Source organism: Ovis aries, chromosome 3, assembly GCF_016772045.2.
Source record: "Ovis aries strain OAR_USU_Benz2616 breed Rambouillet chromosome 3, ARS-UI_Ramb_v3.0, whole genome shotgun sequence".
In the NCBI taxonomy this organism is placed as follows: domain Eukaryota; kingdom Metazoa; phylum Chordata; class Mammalia; order Artiodactyla; family Bovidae; genus Ovis; species Ovis aries.
The window spans coordinates 174,035,334-174,058,362 of record NC_056056.1 but is presented as its reverse complement, the minus strand read 5'-3'; the positions used below and the strand labels follow the sequence as shown (position 1 = coordinate 174,058,362).

The window sequence follows — 23,029 nt, the reverse complement described above, 5'->3', positions numbered from 1 at the left end:
CTTCAGAACTCTGGAGAGGAGTTGTTGTTCAGTCGCTAAGTCATGTCTAACTGTTTGCCACCCCCTGGGCTGCAGCATGCCAAGCTTCCCTGTCCTTCCCTGTCTCCTGGAGTTTGCTCAAACTCATGTCCTGAATCAGTGATGCTATCCAGCCATCTCATCCTCTATCGCCCTCTTCTTTTCCTGCCCTCAGTCTTTCCCAGCATCAGGGTCTTTTCCAATGAGTCTGCTCTTCACATCAGGTGGCCAACATATTGGAGCTTCAGCATTAGCATCAGTCCCTCCAGTGAATATTCAGGATTGACTTCCCTTAGGATTGACTAGCTGGATCTCCTTGCTTGTCCAAGGGACTCTCAAGAGTCTTCTCTAGTACCACAGTTTGAAAGCATCAGTTCTTTGGCACTCAGCCTTCTTTATGATCCAACTCTCACATCCATACATGACTACTGGAAAAACCATAGTTTTGACCATACAGACCTTTGTCAGCAAAGTAATATCTGCTTTTTCATATGCCATCTAGGTTTGTCATAGCTTTTCTTCCAAGGAGCAAGCGTCTTTTTTATTTCATGGCTGCAGTCACCATTTGTAGTAATTTTGGAGCCCAAGAAAGCAAAATCTGTCCCTGTTTCCACTTTTCCCCCATCTATGGGAATGGGTTAAGCTGAATGTTCAGTGATTAAATGATCTATGTAGTTACTTAAAATGTAGATGCAACATTGAAAAAAAAAGCTGACATTTTTGGAAATCTTATTCTAAAGTGTTTTTAAAGAGTGTTAAAAATTCTTTTTTTTTTTTTTTTTTACAGCACTGGGAGGTGTTCAAAAAAGTAACAGAAGTTTTCATTTTAGTTCCTGCACTTCTTGGTCTCAAAGGGAACTTGGAAATGACATTGGCATCCAGATTATCCACTGCCGTAAGTTTATTCCTACCTCTAAGTATGTATATTTTCTACACATGTGCACACACACGCACAAATATATATGTGTGTGTGTGTGTGTCTGTGTCTCTTTGTGTGTATATATATCATATATGCTGTTCCTCTCTATTAAGGAGAACGTTTATGAGGAAAAAAATTTTCTCCTCTGTCTACTGATAAGTTTTTGAACCTCAGGGCTATGCTAAGTAGTTATGCCTGTTATCATGTCCTAAAAGTTCCCTGGGCTGTCTGATTTGGGAATTACAGGCCTTCCTTTACCCTGAGAAGGAGTAGGATTCTTGCCTCCTTTCATTTCAAGGTATTCTGGCAATCATCATCAGTGCTTAAGATATGGGCAAGTCAGACACTGAGATTCTGTGATTGTAAAAGTAATACATTCTTATTGTAAAAACTGAAGGAAAGGGAAAACGTATAAAGAAGAAAATGAAAAGCTACCCTCAATTCTTTACCTAGATATAATCTCTATTACTATTTTGTTATAGATCCTTCTATACTGGGATACGGAGAAGGCAATGGCACCCCACTCCAGTACTCTTGCCTGGAAAGTCCCATGGACGGAGGAGCCTGGTGGGCGGCAGTCCATGGGGTCGCAAAGAGTCAGACACGACTGAGCGACTTCACTTTCACTTTTCACTTTCATGCATTGGAGAAGGAAATGGCAACCCACTCCAGTGTTCTTGCCTGGAGAATCCCAGGGATGGGGGAGCCTGGTGGGCTGCCGTCCATGGGGTCACACAGAGTCGGACACGACTGAAGCAACTTAGCAGAGCAGAGCAGATAAACTGGGATAACTCTACTTACGCATAGGTATAGCATAATGTGATATATATATATACGCACACACACACACACACACACATATATACACACACACACACACACTATATTCTTAAAAGAACTGGAATCGTATAGATTCTCATTTATAATCTTTGATATCCATTTGAAGAGACATCATGATCATCTTTCCATATCAAGAAATGTGGACCTATGCCATTTTTATTGGCTGTGTGTTTTTCTGTTGTATAGCTCTACTGGGATTTAATCTATTATTGAATATGTAGGTTCTTTTTAATGTTTTACTGTTATGATTATTCTTGTATATACAGTTTTATACTCTAATTTCTTTTGGGCAGATTCTAAGATGAAATTATTGTTCGGGGGAGGGAAAAAGCATACTTTTATGGCTTTAGCCACATAGTAGAAAATAGTCATCCAGAAACATTAAACACTTCTAAAAATACTGCCACTAGCAGGGTTCTGAGTGTTTTTTTAGTAGCTGAAAAGGATTTTGTTTTCTCACTATAATATTCTTTGTGGTTTCCACCATCATGGAACCAAATTATGATTAAATCCATGTAGCTACTGAGGCTCACTTCAATGAACCGTCAGCCCATTGAACGTTGTTGTTGTTGTTGTTCAGTTGCTAAGTCATGTCTAACTCTTTGCGACCCTGTAGACTGTAGCACCCCGGGCTCCTCTGTCCTCCCCTGTATCATGGAGTTTGCTAAAATACATGTCCATTGAGTCGGTGATGCTGTCTAACCATCTCATCCTCTGCCACCCTCTTCTCCTTTGCCTTCAGTCTTTCCCTAGCATCAGGGTCTTTTCCAGTGAATCGGCTCTTTGCATCAGGTAGCCGATGTATTGGAGCTTCAGCTTCAGCATCAGTCCTTCCAGTGAATATTCAGGGTTGATTTCCTTTAGGATTGACTGGTTTGATCTCCATGCAGTCCAAGGGACTCTCAAGAGTCTTTTCTAGCACCATATTGAATGTTAGCCCCAAATTAACTAAGCTGTCATTACTGATTGTAGTGCTGTTAGTGTATGAGGTTTGTTTTTTCCTTTAAAGAAGATGCAACCTATGAATCTGTCTGTGAACTAGGAAAAAACATTTGTGTATCTAAAGGTAATGAAGATGTGGAAGCTGAACAGCTGTATTTTGCTAGAAGCCCGCTTTTCGTCCTTCTCCCCTCTCTTCATTTTTCTCCAGGCAGCTGTGAGGTCCCTAAGTTTTCTTGAGTGAAACAGATGCTTGGAAAGGAAATGCATTAAGTAATGTTTTATTAACATTACTATTTGCTTTTTCAAGAACTGCTACAGATATCCTATGGAAACTTCTAAGCTGTTTGCTTATATATAAAAGGTCATATAGCCATACTCCATCCAGGCAATAATGAAGTATTGGGTATTAGTGAGTTCTCATAATGTGCCAGGTTTCCCAGGTGGCAGTAGTGATATAGAACCCACCTGACAACACAGGAGACAGGAGATGTGAGTCTGATCCCTGGGTCAGAAAGATCCCCTGGAGAAGGGAGTGGCAACCCAGTCCAGTATTCTTGCCTGGAGAATCCCATGGACTGGGGAGCCTGGCAGGCTTATAGAGTTGGAAAGAGTCGGCATGACTAAAGGGACTTAACGTGTACACATAATGTGCCAGCACTGTGCTAACTGCTTTAGGATGTCTTATAACAAACCCTATGAGATAAACACTATTCCTGTGTTACAGAGGAGGAACTGAGGCTTTGAACAGTTGAGTAACTTTCCCAAAGACACAGGGGTAGTATGCAGTGAAATAAGTCATATTCCAGAACTTTTCCTTTTACTTGTACAGGATGACTGTGTCTGAGTTTATAAAACCAATAAATAAACACAATAGCAAAACCCTAATAATCTCCTTCTCCAGTGGACCACATTCTGTTGGACCTGTCCACCATGACCTGTTCGTCTTGGGTGGCCCCACACAGCATGGCTTAGTTTCATTGAGTTAGACAAGGCTGTGGTCTGTGTGATCATATTGGCCTGTTGTCTGTGATCGTGGTTTCAGGCTGTCTGCCCTTTGATGCCCTGTCTCAGTCCCTACCATCTTACTGGGGTTTCTCTTACCTTGGATGTGGGGTATCTCTTCACAGCTGTTCCAGCAAAGCTCAGCCACTGCTCCTTACCTCAGGCCTAGGGTAGCTCTGCTCAGCCACCGCCCCTGGCCTCAGGCCTGGGGTAGCTCTTCTCAGCCATGCCAGAAAAACATATATTTCAGCTTTATCGACTATGCGAAAGCCTTTGGCTGTGTTGATCACAATAAACTGTGGAAAATTCTGAAAAGATGGGAATACCAGACCGCCTGACCTGCCTCTTGAGAAACCTGTATTCAGGTCAGGAAGAAACAGTTAGAACTGGACATGGGACAACAGACTGGTTCCAGATAGGAAAAGGAGTACGTCAAGGCTTCATATTGTCACCCTGCTTGTTTAACTTCTGTGCAGAGTACATCATGAGAAGCTCTGGGCTGGAGGAAGCACAAGCTGGAATCAAGATTGCTGGAAGAAATATCAATAACCTCAGATATGCAGATGACACTACCCTTATGGCAGAAAGTGAAGAAGAACTAAAGAGCCTCTTGATGAAAGTGAAAGAAGAGAGTGAAAAAGTTGACTTAAAGCTCAACATTCAGAAAACGAAGATCATGGCATCTGGTCCCATCACTTCATGGGAAATAGATGGGAAACAGTGGAAACAGTGTCAGAGTTTATTTTGGGGGGCTCCAAAATCACTGCAGATGGTGATTTCAGCCATGAAATTAAAAGACGCTTGCTCCTTGGAAGGAAAGTTATGACCAAGCTAGACAGCATATTAAAAAGCAGAGACATTACTTTGCCAGCAAAGGTCCATCTAGTTAAGGCTATGGTTTTCCCAGTGGTCATGTATGGATGTGAGAGTTGGACTATAAAGAAAGCTGAGTGCCGAAGAATTGATGCTTTTAAACTGTGGCATTGGAGAAGACTCTTGAGAGTCCCTTGGACTGCAAGGAGATCCAACCAGTCCATCCTAAAGCAGATCAGTCCTGGGTGTTCATTGGAAGGACTGATGTTGAAGCTGAAACTCCAATACTTTGGCCACCTGATGCAAAGAGCTGACTCATTTGGAAAGACCCTGATGCTGGGAAAGATTGAGGGCAGGAGGAGAAGGGGACGACAGAGGATGAGATTGTTGGATGGCATCACCAACTCGATAGACATGGGTTTGGGTGGACTCTGGGAGTTGGTGATGGACAGGGAGGCCTGGCGTGCTGCAGTTCATGGGGTCGCAGAGTCAGACACGACTGAGCAAGTGAACTTAACTGAATAATCTCCTCCTCTACATTGTAAAAATGCTCTCCTATGGTCTTGGTCTTAGTACCACTATACTATATCTGGGGTATGTATGTTGTAAAACTTAACTTTTATATTAAAAAAATATTATTTGTAAATATGACCCTGTGGCTTATCTCTGTAGTTGGCTGAAGTTAATATACAGAAATATCAGTCAGTCAGTCAGTTAGTTCAGTTCAGTCGCTCAGTCATGTCCGACTCTTTGTGACCCCATGAATCGCAGCATGCCAGGCCTCCTTGTCCATCACCATCTCCGGGAGTTCACTCAAACTCATGTCCATTGAGTCAGTGATGGCATCCAACCATCTCATCCTCTGTCGTCCCCTTCTCCTCCTGCCCCCAATCCCTCCTAGCATCAGAGTCTTTTCCAATGAGTCAACTCTTCACATGAGTTGGCCAAAGTACTGGAGTTTCAGCTTTAGCATCAGAGGTATCAGTTGGAACCAAACCACATAGAATTACTTTGTAAATCCACTTTAGTCTAGTCTATAATTTTACATTATTGAGTATTAAAAGAACTGGAGAATAATAGAAGCTGGAGTTTCTTAGATTGGAACATAAAAGTTCAAAATGACCCTGGAACATCTTGTGCCATAAAGTATAAAGAAATGCTAGGATAAACAAACAAAGAATGATAGTTACATGATGAAAGGGTAACATACAAACCAGATCTGGGACAATTCAAGCCAAAAAATAAATAATGATATTTCCAAATTATAACTCATAGCACTAGATAAGAATCCATGAGTTTGCAGATGAATAACAAGGCAGGCATGGTCTCTGCTGTGGTAAAATTTACATAAACAATTTCAGCTATTGGTAGAGGCAGTAAAAAACATAAAACAGGGTAATGTGATGAAGGGTGATTAACAAGAGCTGTTTTGTATTTGGTGGTTAGAGATGACTTCTCTGAGGTGGTGTGTAAGCTGGAAAATGGAAAGTGAAAGTCGCTCAGTCATGTCCGACTCTTTGCCACTCAATGGACTATACAGTCCATGGAATTCTCCAGGCCAGAATACTGAAGTGGGTAGCCTTTCCCTTCTCCAGGGGATCTTTCCAGCCCAGGGATCAAATGCAGGTCTCACACATTGGGGTGGATTCTTTACCAGTTGAGCCACCAGGGAAGCCCAAGAGTACTGTAGTGGTTAGTCTGTCCCTTATCCAGGGACCTTCCTGACCCAGGAATCGAACCGGGGTCTCCTGCATTGCAGGCGGATTCTTTACCAGCTGAGCTGCCAAGGACCCTGAATGATAAAAGTGAGTCAGGCATATCAAAATCTGGGAGAAGACCATTCCAGGTTACTGGAATCTGATCAGTATACTTGTATCTGATCAGTATAATGATGTCAGTGTAATAGTATCAGATATTTAAAAGCATTCTGTACAGATTCACTTTCACAGTTGAGCCTGGGGCAGGAATAAAAAGAGAGGCCCATGTAGCCATATGTGTACTTAGTTTAAAATTATACAACAAGCTTACACATGTTTTAAAAAATCTCCAACTTTCCACCTTTGCAAATATTTCCTCTGATGATCTGAAAGTCCAAGATCAAAGTTATACTTCTTGGACTCCTTGGCTTCTGTTTTGGAACAGTGTTGTAGAAGGAGCCAGTTCCTGATCTGAGCCCTGCCCCACTTCATTCCCCACCCTTGGCTGTCTGGTCTGCACTGTGGGAGACCTCACACATCCCTCAGACCTCACATCCATCTACACCCCCAGCAGCCAGCCAGCCTCTGAGCACTTCTGGGCTTGAGCATGCACCAGAGGTGGCATGGCCTGTCTTCAGGAGGATTGGCTTCAGGAAGAGGCCCTGGAATTGGACTCAAGGCCATTTGGTCATGGACTTCTACGGTCCTAGGTATCTGAAGTGTGGCCTAGAAGGGGGTGAGGCATAGGTGTTGAATGGGCACGCTGCTTGGGTCCCATGCACTCTTCACCCTGTTGAAAGGGGCACGGCTAATGGAGGACCAAAGTGGGGCCTTCTAAGCTATGGTTCTCAAAGCTGGAGTCCCTATTGCAGATTCAAAACTTCTTCTGGCCTAAGGAAAATTACATGACAGAAGGAATTTCAAAGCTGCCTTGTGATGTACTTTAGTAAGATATAAAAACAAGGGAGAAAAGTTATATATTAAGAAGGATTGCTTGGATAAAATAGCCTTACTAGTACACGCTGAAGGTGACAGTCACAGGACTTACTAATAATCAGTGATTGCTTACAGAAAAGCAGTTCTTTTATTGGAAACATCTTACACCTTGAGTATACAAATTATTCTTACATGATCTCTATCCTACTATCCTACTCTTGAGAAGGTACTAAAATTGTCATGAATTCAATAAAAGCTGAGATACCAATGAAATTTCATTACTTTTTTGATGTCTTAGAAGCCAGACACATTGCTCCATTGTTACACTTTGAAAAGATCCAAAATTTAAATGCAAAATTTTCTCAATTGATCATGTGAAGCAGTAAGTATGTGTAAAATATTAAAATTTAAAAACATGTTAAAGCAACATTCCTTTGACTCTGAAAATATTTAGAAAGCATCATCATGAAGCAATATACAAAATTTCAGTTTATGGAATTATTTCAATAAAAATGCATCATTACTGTTAACCAAAACATCAAACCTGGAAATAAGAGAGTATAGAAGTCCTTTATCAATTATGTTTATTTCCTGTTTAGGAGAGAAAGCCTAATAATTTGATAACACCATCATTCTCAGCAGTATCTAGACTGGCAAAACTAACCAAAAACAATCTTGATTCTCTAAGGACTTCATTTGAAAGTGGGCATCTGCATAGTATTACAGCTATGAAGTATAATGGCCACAAGATCAGTCTAGCAGGCCTCAGTGCTAAGAAATTATTTCTAAAAAATTTAGAAATACGGAGAAGGCAATGGCACCCCACTCCAATACTCTTGCCTGGAAACTCCCATGGACGGAGGAGCCTGGTGGGCTGCAGTCCACGGGGTCGCTGAGAGTTGGACACGACTGAGTGACTTCACTTTCACTTTTCACTTTCATGCATTGGAGAAGGAAATGGCAACCCACTCCAGTGTTCTTGCCTGGAGAATCCCAGGGACGGCAGAGCCTGGTGGGCTGCCATCTATGGGGTTGCACAGAGTCGGACACGACTGAAGTGACTTAGCAGCAGCAGCAGCAGCAGCAGCAGCAGTTGGCGGCTCAGTGGTAAAGAATCTGCCTGCAGTGCAAGAGACACAGGTTAAGTCTCTGGGTTGGGAAGATCCTCCGGAGAAGAAAGTGGCAACCCACTCCAGCATTCTTACCTGGAAAATCCCACGGACAGAGGAGTCTGATGGGCTACAGTCCATGGGGTAAGACTAGTCCATGGGGTGCAAAAGAGTAGGACACAGCTGAGTGGCTAAACAACAGCAATAAGATTTTTTTTTAATTTCATTAAATTTCACATATGTTCTAATATTCCAGAAGTTCATCATGTAATGGTGACGTTGCTATCAGCTGAATATTGTTTTTTAACATTTGGCATCCAACTGGAATGTGTGGCATGTGTGTAAAAGCTACTATACCTTGAACTTTTGTCTTAAAAAGCAACAGTATGTTTATGTAGTTTTACTAGTTATGTAGTGTTACTAGTTTATGTAGTTTTCCGAGTTAGTGAAATTACATGTGTTTAATCTGCCATCTTTTCCCAGTGATCTACACTTGTATCTCTTTTAAGAGCTGGTAGGTTACCTAGATAGAACTCATTCCAAAAGGCTTTTTGGCAGGAGATGTGAATACAGAAGAGGTCTTGAAAAACAAGAGTGACAACATTTAAGGGAAAGGAAAGTTATTAGAATGAGAGTTAAAAGGTGGCTTTAGCTTCATTTTGCTAGAAAATGAACTTTGTTCTGATAAATATAGTTAGGCATACAAACATTTAAGCAGCTTGATAAGTTTGCCAGGAAAACTGAAATTTTGGCTAACCGCAAAGAAAATATTTCTAAAAGTGACATTATTGAGCATTACCCAGCATTTGTTTAGATTCAAATAATACATTAAACATACCAATCCATTTTAAGATAGGCCATGCTGCAGGGAATCTGATTAAAAAAGAATATGCTGCTAGTTAAATTGTTTAATTTGATCATGTATTACCTTTAAGGGGCTTCCCAGGTGTTGCTAGTGGTAAAGAACCCACCTGCCAGTGTACAAGACATAAGAGACGCGGGTTTGATCCCTGGGTGGGGAAGAACTCCTGAAGGAGGGCATGGCAACCCACTCCAGTATTCTTGCCTGGGGAATCCCATGGACAGAGGAGCCTGACAGGCTGCCGCCCATGGGGTCACAAAGAGTTGGACACAACTAAGTGAAGCGACTTAGCTCACATGCACTCATTACCATTAAAGCTGAATTCATCTTTTTATTTGAACTTTATTTGTTGTGACTATATTTTACGTTAGAATGTTTTATCATATGTCTAGTCATATTTATTTTTCTGTTCATATTTAAGACAGGAGAACTCCAAAGATGAATAGAAGCTCAGCACACGGTCTTTACTGCAGGGTCATTTAGCTGGGCCTTTCATTGGGAAGATTGGGGTGGAGTTGCTGTCTTCCATAGGTCAAGAATTGTGTCACTGATTATAAGATATCTGAGTCATAAACTAAAGAAATTATTCAGTTCTCTAAGCAATTAAAATACCATAAAGAGATGAATAAACCATGTTATTATAGCTTGATGTCATGAGTTACTACTTTTCCATCTACTAATTTGGTTAGTTTTATTTTTTGAGGCTATTAGAGGTGAGATGACATGTCCCAGGTATTGCCAATGCCCGAGGCAGGGCCACTGTTGGATCAGTAGTTCTCAAAATGTGGTCTTCTGAACATTAGTGTTAGCATCTTGTTAGAATAGCAAGTTCTCAGCCCCACTCCAAAGGTACTGAGTTAGAAACTCTGGGGTGTGGCTTACCATCTGTATATGAACAGTCTTTCCAGATGATTCTGGTACACATCAGAGTTTGAGAACCACCCTGTTAAATGAATGGCATGGAGGCCAGTAGGGTTGGGGCCAAGTGAGAGAAGGGGGAAATCAGAGGATGCGAGATCACCTGGTGGGTCATTGTGAGGACTTTGGCTGTTGTGTGAATGGGAAGCCTTTGGAAGATTTTGAGCAGTTGAGTGATGTGATCTGATAGACATTTTAAACAGATTATTTTGACTGTTGTGTTGCAATAGAGCAGTAGGAAGCCAAGAATTAAAGCAGGGAGACAAGTTGAGAGTCCATTGCAGTAACACTGCAGATGAGAAATGAGGTTGGCTTGGATCAGGGTGGGTGCTAGCAGAGGATGTAGTGAGACATAGTTGGAGTCCAAAACTCATTTTCTAGGGGGAGTTGACAGAATTGGCTGATGGATTAGCTAAATTAAAGACTTGCAATAGTCTCTAAGTTTGAGAGGGATAAAAATAGCCAAATTAGAAGATAGAAAAGTAGTACTTGTGGCATCAAGCTTAGATGACATGGATGACATGACTAGGTGATATTCATCTGCTTGTGATATTTTAATTGCTTAGTGAATCTGACTTCAAGTTTCCTAGGTAGAATACTGCCATTCTGGTAGAGTACTGGAGAATCTTTATCAACTTGTAGTCCAGCTCCAATGCTCTGTGTGTGTGTGTTCATCCTTCAGTTGTGTGTGACTCTTTGTGACCCCATGGACTATAGCCTACCAGGCTCCTCTGTCCATGGAATTCTTCAGGCAAGACTACTGGAGTGGGTTGCCACGGCCTTCTCCAGGGGATCTTCCCAACCCAGGGATCAAACCTGGGTCTTCTGTATTGCAGGCGGATTGTTTACCATCTGAGCCACCAGGGAAGCCCTATTTGCTGTTAAAGCAACTCTAAGTTAATCACTTCTTAACAACAAAACCCCCAAAGCCTCACCTTCTTGAGACTCTTCACTGACTGTTCTGAAACAGCCTGCCTGAAATTTTTATTACTTTTAACTGAGACCCCACACTGTGCTACCCTCTCACCTCTTTCTTTACTGCTCCTTCTTCTTTGCTCATTCCCTGCATGTGAGACTTTCTTGAAGTTTCAGTATCTTGTCTTCCATTTCTCCATCAATATTTGAGTCCACCATTTCTAACACATTACTGATTCTCAGATTTATATCTCCGGTCTCTTTGCTGACTGCCAAGCTGAAATTTTCAATTATCTGCACCACTCACTGCAGTGTAGTTTCAAAGCTAAACTCGTCGTCTTTTCTTACTCTAACAAGTAAGACAGCTTTCTGTCTTGTCAGTTTATTTTCCTTACAATCACTTACCCTCCCTCTATCTAGTTATTGACTACTCTGTCAGTTCCACCAATGAAATCCTCATCATTTTCTCTTATGCCCAGCCAGCTACCACCTTAATTTGGTTGCCTGTTGTCTATAATTGGGATGCTGTAGCAGACTGCTAACTGTACTCCCTGGTTCCAGGAAGAAGGTTGGACGAATATAATTTTTTTAACTTAAAACAAGCACTAGTTGAAAGTTACCTCTTCCATCTATGGTCAAAATATAATTCTTCTATACATTTTATAATTTTTCTATGATCTATTTATTTTCATTTATGAAAGTAGAAGTAAAATCATTATAGCTGTAGAAGGCTAGTCCACAATTACTTTAATCTTTTGCTCCATGAAATAGTCTTTTCTCATTTTTATGATTGTCTGCAATAGAAATAGGTTAAATGAACTTACAGGATTTTAAGAAAGGCCTATAACGATAGAGAATTTAAAACACAAGATATCAGATACAGCCTACTCACCCCATCTGTTGAAGGTTAGTTGTATATAAAATTTGTTGTTTTATAAAGCTAAAGATTAAATGTTCATAGATAAAAAAGACAATCCAATAAAACAGATTTCCTGTTTCAACAAGGGAGATTTCATAACAGTGAATCCAAATCGACTTTATTTCACCCTCCTTACTTTAGTCAAAATTTATCTCTAAAGGTATAATGATTAACTTGAAAATTTTTTCCTAGATTTTTATCTTTTCAACAGTAGATATATGTTAGAGTAGATATTCTTATAAATATATAACAGTAGTCTATAATTGAAAAATAAACCAAATACAGTGATTCTATAAATTGCTGAGTTTAAGTTCTGTTATCTGAGGTCTAAAATTTTCTGCTTCTGAATGCTAAAGAGTCAGGAATGATATTCACTGTCCTAATGATAGTAGGCTTTTTGTTTTTTTTTTTTTAAGCTTTTAAAACCATTTTCTGGGAGCACATTGCTATTTTTGTTGCCTCAAACCTTGGTTCTCTGAAGTTATGTTGAAACATTCTACCTTTTAAATTCATTAATTGAAAAAATATTTTTGAGCCTTTTCTATATGCCAAGCAGTATTCCATGTGCTAGGGAATCTGTAATAAACAAACTGGGAAATGTTCCTGCCTTCTTTGAGCTTACATTCCAGTGGAGGCATATGAAGTTGGAAAAAACCTCTTTTCATAATAATTTTACATTAGACTTTCTATTCAAACTGTAAAACTTCTAAATTAAAAAAAGAAAGTCCCCAATAATGACATTAATAACTCTGACATAATGTAGGTACTGTTACAGCCTCAGTATTTTTTCCTAAATTTGGCATAATTCTAAATTTTATGTGTTATTGTCATACCCTCACTGTTAGATACAAGTAAGACTGCAAATTCCTATTATTAATAATTCTTAATTTTAAGATATGTTTCTTAAGTTATAACTACTAACCCATAGTCATAATTTTGTAGAATGGAACTGCTTAAGTTTAATCAAGAACTGTTTTAATTGACTAGATTTTTAAGCTCTCTCTTCTTCTTTATAGCTTTTTTGAGGTATAATCAATGTACAAGAAACCAGACAAATTCAGTCTTCAGTTTGATGAGTTTCAATACATAGTATGTACCTGTGAAACCATCATCACAATCAAGATTATAAGCATATGCTTCACCCCTGACAATTCAGAAAGATATTAGGGTGTGTGTGTGTATTTTAGCATATTAAGTTTTATTATCAAATATTTCAAGCATGTAACATTCTAATAGTGTTCCCAATTCAGTTGTGAACCTTCTCAGAGAACAACAGTTATCAGATCAGGATAATAGATTATTTGTAGACTATTGAAAGCGTACAAAACCAACTAGAAACTAGAGTTTACCCTTCAGTTCAGTTCAGTTCAGTCGCTCAGTCATGTCCGAATCTTTGCGACCCCATGAACCGCAGCACACCAGGCCTCCCTGTCCATCACCAACTCCCAGAGTCCAGCCAAACCCGTGTCCATTGAGTTGGTGATGCCATCCAACCATCTTATCCTCTGTTGTCCCCTTCTCCTCCTGCCCTCTATTTTTCTCAGCATCAGGGTCTTTTCAAATGAGTCAGCTCTCCGCATCAGGTGGCCAAAGTACTGGAGTTTCAGCTTCAACATCAGTCCCTCCAATGAACACCCAGGACTGATTTCCTTTAGGATGGACTGGTTCGATCTCCTTGCAGTCCAAAGGACTCTCAAGAGTCTTCTCCAACGCCACAGTTCAAAAGCATCAGTTCTTCGGTGCTCAGCTTTCTGTGCTCAGCTTTCTGAGCTCAGCTTTCCTTCGGTGGACAGTTTCTCAGTCCAACTCTCACATCCATACATGACTATTGGAAAAAACCATAGCCTTGACTAGACGGACCTTTGTTGGCAAAGTAATGTCTCTGCTGTTTAATATGCTGTCTAGGTTAGTCATAACTTTCCTTCCAAGGAGCAAGTGTCTTCTTTAATTTCATGGCTGCAATCATCATCCACAGTGATTTTGGAGCCCCCCAAAATAACTGTTTCCCCATCTATTTGCCATGAGGTGATGGGACCAGATGCCATGATCTTTGTTTTCTGAATGTCGAGCTTTAAGCCGACTTTTTCACTCTCTTCTTTCACTTTCATTAAGAGGCTCTTTAGTTCTTCTTCACTTTCTGCCATAAGGGTGGTGTCATCTGCATATCTGAGGTTATTGATATTTCTCCTGACAATCTTGATTCCAGCTTGTGCTTCCTCCAGCCCAGAGCTTCTCATGATGTACTCTGCATATAAGTTAAATAAGCAGGGTGACAATATGCAGCCTTGACGTACTCCTTTTCCTATTTGGAACCAGTCTGTTGTTCCGTGTGCAGTTCTGTTTTTTCCTGACCTGCATACAGGTTTCTCAAGTGGCAGGTCAGGCGGTCTGGTATTCCCATCTCTTTCAGAATTTTCCACAGTTTATTGTGAGCTACACAGACAAAGGCTTTGGCATAGTCAATAAAGCAGAAATAATGTTTTTCTGGAACTTTCTTGCTTTTTCAGTGATCCAGCAGATGTTGGCAATTTGATCTCTGGTTCCTCTGCCTTTTCTAAAACTAGCTTGAACATCTGGAAGTTCACAGTTCACATATTGCTGAAGCCTGGCTTGGAGAATTTTGATCATTACTTTGCTAGCGTCTGCTGCTGCTGCTGCTGCTGCTAAGTCGCTTCAGTCGTGTCCGACTCTGTGCGACCCCATAGACGGCAGCCCACCAGATGAGTGCAATTGTGTGGTTGTTCGAGTATTCTTTGGCATTATCTTTCTTTAGGATTGGAATGAAAACTGACCTTTTCCAGTCCTGTAGCCAGTGCTGAGTTTTCCAAATTTGCTGACATATTGAGGCAGCACTTTCACAGCATCATATTTTAGAATTTGAAATAGCTCAACTGGAATTCCATCACCTCCACTAGCTTTTTCGTAGTGATGCTTCCTAAGGCCCACCTGACTTCACATTCCAGGATATCTGGCTCTAGGTGAGTGTGAGTGGTCACACCTTCATGATTATCTGGGTTGTGAAGATCTTTTTTGTATAGTTCTTTCTTCTGTGTATTCTTGCCACATCTTCTTAATATCTTCTGCTTCTGTTAGGCCCCTACCATTTCTGTCCTTTATTGAGCCCATCTTTGCATGAAATGTTCCCTTGGTATCTCCCTTAAGAGACCATAACTGCAGTGGGTAAGAATGGCAAAATTTGTGGCTTCTTTTTCTTGGTGGAATTCCCCAATCTCATGTGGTAGAAAACCCATAGTCTTCCCAACTTGAGGTGGCAAAGTTCAAGGAGTCTGGCAAAAGAAAAAAAAGAACAAAAGCAGGCAAAAATGTGAAGCATCCTAAATTTGAAAGACAAATACACTGGCTAAAATTTGAGTTTTTGCATATTTTGACTAAGTGCCTTCTGTTATTATGCATACCTATAGTGGCAGAAAGTTGAAGTTTTGGTGGCATGAATTATCAGATAACAGAGCTTGAAGCTGACAGAGCAGGTAGAAATTTATGGGGAAATCCCAGCAGCAAGAGAACTGCAAAAAGGATAAGCCCCAAAATCTGAGCATTAATTCTGTCCAAATCTTTGGCTGACCATTAAACTACATAGATGAGGAGAAACCCTCCCCAAAAGCTGAGCTGAAAAGCAGTATTTGGTAGCTGAAAGAACCAAGCAGAGATATGAACTGCTGCACCTTGTAGGAGAGACAGTGGTTTGCAGTTTGAGTCTAGACCAATTAACTGCCTCTTAGAAGGAAAATCCAATTATCCTCAGCAGAACATAACATTATCCAGAGTTATTATAACACATTATTATACTGTCTATTTTTTTGACTGAAATCACTAGGGGAAAGAAACCAAACCCAAAAATGTGATTCATATTCAGTCAACAGGAAGTGACTCAAAGTGGGCCCAGATGTTGGATTTAACAAAATCTTCCAAAGCAGCTAATATAAATGTGTTCAAAGAACTAAAGGAAAAAATGTTCAAAGAATTAAACAAATGTGTCTTAATGAGTGAATATATCAGACTGGTGAGAGCAGAAGAAAGAATTCGTGAACTTGAAGATAAATTGGTAGAAATTATTCATTCGGAAAAAATGAGAGGAAAAGGTTGAAGACATCATAAATTGAGTCTTGGATATCTGACTATATAATGATGTTAAACGTTATTGTTGTCATTGTTGTTCAGTTGCTCAGTCATGTCTGACTCTTAGCGACCCCATGAACTGAAGCATGCCAGGCTTCCCTGTCCTTCACCATCTCCCAGAGCTTGTTCAAACTCATCTCCCTTAAGTCGATGAGGCCTTCCAACCATGTCGTCCTCTGTTGTCGCCTTCTCCTCCTGCCTTCAGTCTTTCCCAGCATCAAGGTCTTTTCCAATGAGTCAGTTCTTTGCAACAGGTGGCTGAAGTATTGGAGCTTCAGCTTCAGCATCAGTGCTTCCAGTGAATATTCAAGGTTGATTTCCTTTAGGATTGACTGGTTTGATCTTACAGTCCATAGGATTCTCAAGAGTCTTCTCTAACACCACAGTTCAAAAGCATCAATTCTTTGGTGTGATGCAACTCACATCCATACATGACTACTGGGAAAACCATAGCTTTGATTAGACAGACCTTTCTTGGCAAAGTAATATCCCTGCTTTTTAATATGCTGTCTATGTTTGTCATAGCTTTTCTTCCAAGGAGCAAGCATCTTTTAATTTCATGGCTGCAGTCACCACCTGCAGTGATTTTTGGAGCCCATGAAAATAAAACCTGTCACTGTTTTCATTGTTTCCCCATCTATTTGCCATGGAATGATGGGACCAGATGCCATGATCTTTGTTTTTTGGAATGTTGAGTTTTAAACCAGCTTTTTCACTCTCCTCTTTCACCTTCATCAAGATGCTCTTTAGTTCCTCTTTGCTTTCTGCCATTAGGATGAGGTCTTCTGCATATCTGAGGTTATTGATATTTCTCCCAGCAATCTTGGTTCCAGCTTGTGCTTCATCCAGCCTGGCATTCCACATGATGTATTCTGCATATAAGTTAAATAAGCAAGGTGACAATATACAGCCTTCCTTTCCCAGTTTGGAAGCAGTCCATTGTTTCATGTCAGTTTCTAACTGTTCCTTCTTGACCTGCATACAGGTTTCTCAGGAGGCAGGTGAGATGGTCTGTTATTCCCATCTCTTTAAGAATTTTCCACAGTTTTCCAGTTTGTGCTCCACATAGTCAAAGGCTTTAGTGTAGTCAATGAGGCAGAAGTGGATGTTTTTCTGGAATTCTCTTGCTTTTTCCATGATCCAACAGATGTTGGCAATTTGAGCTCTGGTTCCTGTGTCTTTCTAAATCCAGCTTGAACATCAGGGAGTTCACGGTTCATGTATTGCTGAAGCCTGGCTTGGAGAATTTTGAGCATTACTTTGCTAGCATGTGAAATGAGTACAGTTGTATGGTTTCAACATTCTTCGGCACTGCCTTTCTTTGGGATTGGAATGAAAGCTGACCTTTTCCAGTCCTGTGGCCACTGCTGAGTTTTCCAAATTTGCTGGTATATTGAGCAGAGCACTTTCACAGCATCATCTTTTAGGATGTGAAATAACTCAGCTGGAATTCCATCACCTCCAGTAGCTTTGTTCATAATGATGCTTCCTAATGCCCACTTGACTTCACATTCCAGGATGTCTGGCTCTAGGTGAGTGATCACACCATCATGGTTATCTGAGTCATTAAGATCTTTTTTGTTAAACATATGTGTGATATATTAGTATACTATATATGGTAAAAGTTTTAATACTTGACCAAACCAGGTAGTGGGAATATAAATGTTATTGAAGAGCATAAGAGCAATTGCTGTTGTATGAAACTATCTTTATAAAAGTTAAATTCATTGAAGTATAGTTTACATCTAATAATATGTGTACATATTAACTATATAATTTGATGAGTTTTGACAAATATATTAAATATGTATCTACCACCATCAACAAGGTACACAACATTTTTCTCACCCTGGTGTGCTTTTGCTGTTAATGCAGCTGCCGGGTAATCCCTCTGACCTCAAGTAATCTCTGTTCTTTCAGTTACTTTTTTAGAATTTCATATAAATAGAATCATAATTTTTCTCATGGTTTATCCATATTCTTTTCAATTATGGTTTATTATAGGACATTGAATATAGTTCTCTTGTTGTTTATCCATCCTATATGTAATAGTTTGTAACTGTTCGTTCCAAACTCCAAATCCATCCCCCACCCTGTACTCCTTTCCCCTTGGCAACTGCAAGTCTGTTCTCTAGGTCTAAGAGTCTCTGTTTCGTAGATATGTTCATTTGTATTGTATTTTAGATTCAACATATAAGTGATATTATAGGATTTATCTTTCTCGGTCTGACTTACTTCACTTAGTATGATAATCTCTAGTTGCATCCATGATGCTGCAAATGGCACTGGTTCATTCTTTTTCATGGCTGAGTAGTGTTCCGTTAGATCTTCTTTATCCATTCATCTGTCAATAGACATGTATTTAGGTTGTTTCCCTGTCTTGGCTATTGTGAATAGTGCTGCTATAAACATAATGGTGCATGTATCTTTTCAAATTATAATTTTCCCTGGATATATGCTCCGGAATGGGATTGCTAGATCATACGGTAATTATATTTAGTTTTTTGAGGTACCTCCATGCTATTCTGCATAGTGACTATACCAATTTACTTTCTCACCAACAGTGTAAGAGGCTTCCCTTTTCTCCACACCCTCTCCAGCCTTGGTTATTGGTTGACTTTTTAGAGATGGCCATTCTGACCAGTGTGAGAACTCTCACCTCCTTATCTTTTCCTGTGCTCAGTTGCTCAGTCACGTCTTAGCAGCTACATGGAGTGTAGCCCACCACGCTCCTCTGTGTATGGAAGAATACTGGAGTGGGGTGCCATTTCCTACTCCAGAGTATCTTTCCATCCCAAGGATTGAACTTGTGTCTCTTACATTCCCTGTATTGGCAGGTGGATTATATCACTATCGTCACTGGGGAAGCCCACCCTTAACTTAAATTTTAATTGGGATCCAGTCAACAATCTTTGATCTTAGAGGAAGAGTTTAAAAGTTTTTCTTTTGTTTCTTGTCCATTTTACCTACTTAAGAGTTCTGGAATCCCCAGAGTGAGATTAAGCCAAGGAGGTCATGCTCTTTGGCCTAACTGTTGCCGCAAATAATTGCTAGTCATATATCTCAGGGTAAATTTTTCTAGCCCCTTAAATATATATATTTTAAAACTGGGGTAAGTAGAAAAGACTTGTTTGGCTTTTAATATTAGGGACTAGAGGGAGGGGTCCCTTTTGGCCCATTTAACCTGAGGGTAGTATAGTAAGGGGCTTCCCCAGTGGCTCAGCAGTAAAGAGTCTGCCTGCAATGCAGGAGATGCAGGAAGACGTGGGTTCGATCCCTGGGTTGGGAAGATCCCCTGGAGCAGAGCATGGCCACCCACTCCAGTACTCTTGCCTGAAGAGTCCATGGACAGAGGAGCCTGGTGGGCTGCAGTCCATAGGGTCACCAAGAGTCAGATACGACTGAGGGCACTGAGCACAGCACAGTGCAGTGATATCAGATCTTGTTTTCATCACATAAGTGTCCATTTTATTTCTCCCATTTAAAATAACTATCTAAATATTTCTTAACTCCTTTTAAAATTTACCTTGTAAAAAGTAATAGCTAGACTTTCCTTACAAGTTTTTTGTTAACATTGATCACTCTAATACTCTTGTTAGCATCTGTAAGACTCATTGAGGGGAAGCAAAGAATACAAATGAAGCTTCTGAAACCAGTTTTTCTTATTTGTTTACTTATTATTTTTTTTTTCCTAGACTATAATGAATGTGTCTCCATTGATCATCAAGGGGTTCTGAAGTCTTGACACCTTGTACTTTTTCATGGAATCATTTAAGATTGCTTCCTATACCTGTATACATCTTTCTAAAAGTTATTACAAATAACACGAGTTTCTCTTATACCTGTTTCTTAAACACTAAACCTGAGATAGGTCCACCCTTTAAACATGGCTTATACTTTATAGGGCTTCTCTGGTGGCTCAGACTGTAAAGCGTCTGCCTGCAGTGCGGGAGCCCCGGGTTCAATCCCTGGGTTGGGAAGATCCCCTGGAGAAGGAAATGGCAACCCACTCCAGTACTCTTGCCTGGAAAATTCCATGGACTGAGGAGTCTGGTGGGCTACAGTCCATGGGGTCGCAAAGAGTCTGACACGACGGAGTGACTTCACTTTCACTTCACTTATACTTTATTCACTAGAGCAGAGACTCAGAGCTACAAACACAAGTTTTATGAATAATTCAGACTTCTGGGCTTAGGAAGCAAATAATCCAAGTAAAGAGAGCAAGAATAATTATTCTGAAACACTGAAAAATCTTAATATGTGCATTTGCTTGATACTTTGAGACAACAGTCAAGAGTGAAGTTAGAGAACAGAATCTGTTTTCCAGATTGGAACAGGGAATGTTGATGTGGCACTTAACCTGTTGGTTTGAAACCAGTGAGCTAAACTATGGTTTGTCCATGGTTAACTACCCATAAATAATTACCCTTATGTATCTGCTACTTTACCCATTCATCTGTCTTCAATAATCAACCATATAATGAATAATTGAAACTTGGCTCAGTGATTTTTTAATAATAATTGCTTATTGCTTTCCAAATGACTGCATTAGAAAAACTGTCAGGTTTGGATATATGTTTTTTGAATCCTAAGTTGTTGAAAAGTATGATTTAGCTTACAGAGCAATTGAATGTGTGAATAAAATATTAATTTCTGGAGAATATTCTTCCATTTAGCCAACAGATACATACATTTTAATAGTGAGATACATTATCAACATTCATATGTGAACAACATGAATTTTTTATTGATAATTTTGACTCAATTATGACTCAAATATAAATTATATGAATTATTTATTTACATCTGGTTTTTTGGTCAATGCATAAGTTTCATGATGTGGAATTAAATGCTAGCATCTCAAAATTATGTAATTATTTATGTTGGGGCTTAGTAGACAAAATTTAACATGTTAGGATGATACTTGATGTTAGTTGTAAGATAACGGAGGGCAGGTGGATAATTCTAACTGGTTCTTTTGAGTTAGGAATTAAGTTAAAAAATTTTTTTGCTAAACATCTCAGGCAAGCTAAATATGAGATGCAAGACTTGTAGTGAATTTATAATTATAGTTAATATCAGTATAAGCTCATCAGATATACTAAAGGATTGTTTTTGGCTTTAATACTTAATATGCTATTTAAGCAGAATAGAGGGCATATAGCTTACTCAGTGATACATGAAAATATTCATTTTAACAGGTAAACATTGGGAAGATGGATTCACCCATTGAAAAGTGGAACCTAATAATTGGCAACTTGGCTTTAAAACAGGTAAGTGATATGTGTAAGTGATATGTGATATGTGTAAGTGATATATTTATGAACAAATGATAGAATAAATGGATAACTTCTGAAAGTTTTCTTTTTCTGGAAACGTATTTTTCTAAATATGGAAAATGTATAACATATAAAATATAGAGTAAATATAAAAAATACTTTCTCCCATATGTAGTAGAGCCAGAATTTGAGTTAATATGTGTACAAATAAATATGTAGCACTTCATTGCTTAGATGCTGTTTTTCTTTGACTTTTTAAAAGTAAATCCTCTTATTAAACTTCGCTCATTTGTATATGATAGGATGTGTAAGCTGAATTTTCCTTAATTTGTTAATATGATCAGTGTTAATACAAATGAGCACATTAAATTGTCAATTATATATAGATTATCTACAAGTCTTTCTAATCTCAGGGGAATATCTCTTTTTCTCCCACTACTGCTGCTATCCCCAAGACACAAGACTGCAGCCCTCAGCACCTCTTTAGCAAATCTGAGTTTATGAAGTGCTTGCTAATTTAAAAAAAAAATTTTTTTTAATTTGGCTGAGCTGTGCAGCATGTGGGTTCTTAGTTCCCCTGCTAGGGATCAAACCTGTGCCCCCTGCATTGGAAGTACAGAGTTATAACCACTAGACCATTGGAGAAGTCTGGCTCAACTAATTTTAATGTTAGGTCAACTCAGAGATAATGTTGAGAACGTGGTTGCAAAAAAGAACTTTCATGTAATGTTCAAAGACAAAGAAATAAAGGCAATTTGGGGATATAGGCTTTTAAAAGGTATATGTGTTTCTAAGATCACAGGGTTAGAGACAAGAAAATTTGAAATCTAGTCTCAGTTCTAGCAATCACCAGCTATATAATGTTTGTTAATTTAGCCTTTCTTCTATGTTTCATTTTCCTCTTCATTTCCATAGTATTGCACTAGAGATACCCAAGATCCTTTTCAGCTTGAAACTGTAGGAATCTATGCTGGAGTAATAACCAATATATCCAACAACCAGTAGGTACTTGTAAATTAATAAATGAAAATTTGAAAATATATCCTATTTTATTCTTTAAGTACCCTAAACTCTTACTAAGTAATATGAGTTAGACTATAAATTATTCTAATAATTTTTCACCTCTGCTTTTGTTTTATTTGCTTAAGAAGCACTCATCCTTTTTTAAAAAAAATATTTATTTATTTATGGCTGTGCTGGGTCCTCATTGCTGTGTGGGCTTTCTTTATCTACAGCAAGTGGAAGCTCCTCTCTCGTTGCGGTGCGCGGGCTTTGCATCGCAGTGGCTTCTCTTGTTGCAGAGCACAGGCTCTAGGCGTGCAGACATCAGCAGTCGTGGCTCACGGGCTTAGGCACTCGTTAGCATGTGGGATCTTCCCAGACCAGGGATGGAGCCCCTGTCCCCTGCATTGGCAGGCGGATTCTTAACCACTGGACCACCAGGAAAGTCCCCATCTCTGCTTTTAACTTTTCCTTTCACTCTTAGTCTCCACCCTTCCCTTGCCATCCTCTCTTCCATAACTGTTGGTCAGAATGAGAGCTAGAGATGGCTGGGGTTTCACTGATCCTATCATAATAGTTGCCACAGCATGAAGTCTGTGTCTTGGTCTCACTCCATCAAGGATGCATGAGAAACGGGGAACCCCACACGGGCTCATCAGGACCCAGCTGGTATAAGCCAGAGAGGCAGCAACTGGTTGGAATCTAGTTACCTGTAGGCAAA

At 39.7% G+C, this 23,029-nt stretch overlaps 1 protein-coding gene across 11 annotated transcripts in view; it reads left to right on the top strand.

Annotated features, from left to right (window-relative positions):
• The window catches only part of SLC41A2 (solute carrier family 41 member 2), a 144,274-nt gene that overhangs the window by 62,479 nt on the left and 58,766 nt on the right, over positions 1-23,029 (top strand). For all 11 annotated transcript variants that reach the window (XM_060413157.1, XM_060413154.1, XM_060413153.1 and 8 more), the window contains 2 exons: positions 806-913; positions 21,229-21,300. In XM_060413157.1, coding sequence (XP_060269140.1) covers positions 806-913; positions 21,229-21,300 — 180 coding nt within the window. The remainder of the gene's footprint in view (positions 1-805; positions 914-21,228; positions 21,301-23,029) is intronic.